Raw genomic sequence first — 1,085 nt, forward strand, 5'->3', positions numbered from 1 at the left:
CTCTATTTTCCACCTCTTCTTCCTCCTCTTCTTCTTCTGCGAGCAGCAGACCGCGCTTGGGCGTAGCTGATGGTAACCATCACACTACTCCTTCTCTATCGCCCACGTCGACGACCCACCAGGTACATGATGGCCGCTTCGGCAGACTTCCGATTAGTGTTCTGGATTCCCGGCGAAAAGGACAAGGACTGAGCTCAAGTCGCGCTCCTCATTGCTCACCCTGCTCCCTCTTCGATGGCATCAAAACAACAACCCTTCAACATAACCTTCTTCAAGAAGAAGGTGGTTGCGAACGTGTGTGTGTGGCGTCGGCAGTGTCGGCTTGCTGCCACGGTTCCACTGGAACGCGGCCGTGTGCGTAATAATTGGTCCAAATATTATTGGAATTCGAAAGGGGGGAGGAAAATTCATTTGGGGAGAAGAAGGTTCAGTTCGTTCTCGTGCGGAAGATAGATCTTGCACAAAATGAGAAGCGAAAGGACTGCCCTCACGCACCGAATCACTGACGAAGAGGAGTCGGCGATCGTTTACGATTGTACGGCGCTGCATTTATATGAATATGAATATGAATTAATTTGAGCTGATTTTCCGTTTTCCGTTCATCATTCCTCATCAACCGCCTCAGCTCTCGACACCTGGTGGTACAAGCTCCAGCAGAAGAAGTTGTGGATCGGAATCGGCGTGGTACACCTTCATTCAATCCTCGCTTCATTATTCGTGATTTTATTTTATTTTTGTTTCTTACCAAGGTCCCTCTGTTGTGGTAGGTGGTTGTGGTTGCGGTGCTGGCCGCCGTGGTGCTGATCGTTGCGTTGAGCGCCGGCCTGTCCGATGACGACGACAATGACAACAAGCACAAGGGCACCAACTACTATGAGAGCGTGACCGCAACGAACATCCAGAAGCACCTGGCCAAGCTCTTTGCTACGGTGCGTGTGCCTTACCACTCTCTTTGCTGCTACAACATGCCTCACATCTAATCTTTCGTCTGTTGCTGCAGGCCAACAACCTCACGAACAACACTGTCAACTCGCGCTCAGTGCGCAACGGGTACAACGAGTCTGCGGCGTACATCATCCAACAAC

At 51.0% G+C, this 1,085-nt stretch overlaps 1 protein-coding gene across 1 annotated transcript; it reads left to right on the plus strand.

Annotated features, from left to right (window-relative positions):
* Positions 1-465: 465 nt before the first annotated feature.
* On the plus strand, positions 466-980 carry ACA1_297320 (uncharacterized protein; the record flags this gene model as incomplete). The annotated part of the gene is made up of 3 exons (XM_004334535.1): positions 466-535; positions 626-684; positions 768-980. The coding sequence occupies 3 exons, from the start codon at positions 466-468 to the stop codon at positions 978-980; spliced, it is 342 nt and encodes a 113-aa protein (XP_004334583.1).
* Positions 981-1,085: the final 105 nt, after the last annotated feature.

This window comes from Acanthamoeba castellanii (genome assembly GCF_000313135.1).
Source record: "Acanthamoeba castellanii str. Neff unplaced genomic scaffold scf7180000082849, whole genome shotgun sequence".
NCBI classification, from domain to species: Eukaryota; Discosea; order Longamoebia; family Acanthamoebidae; genus Acanthamoeba; species Acanthamoeba castellanii.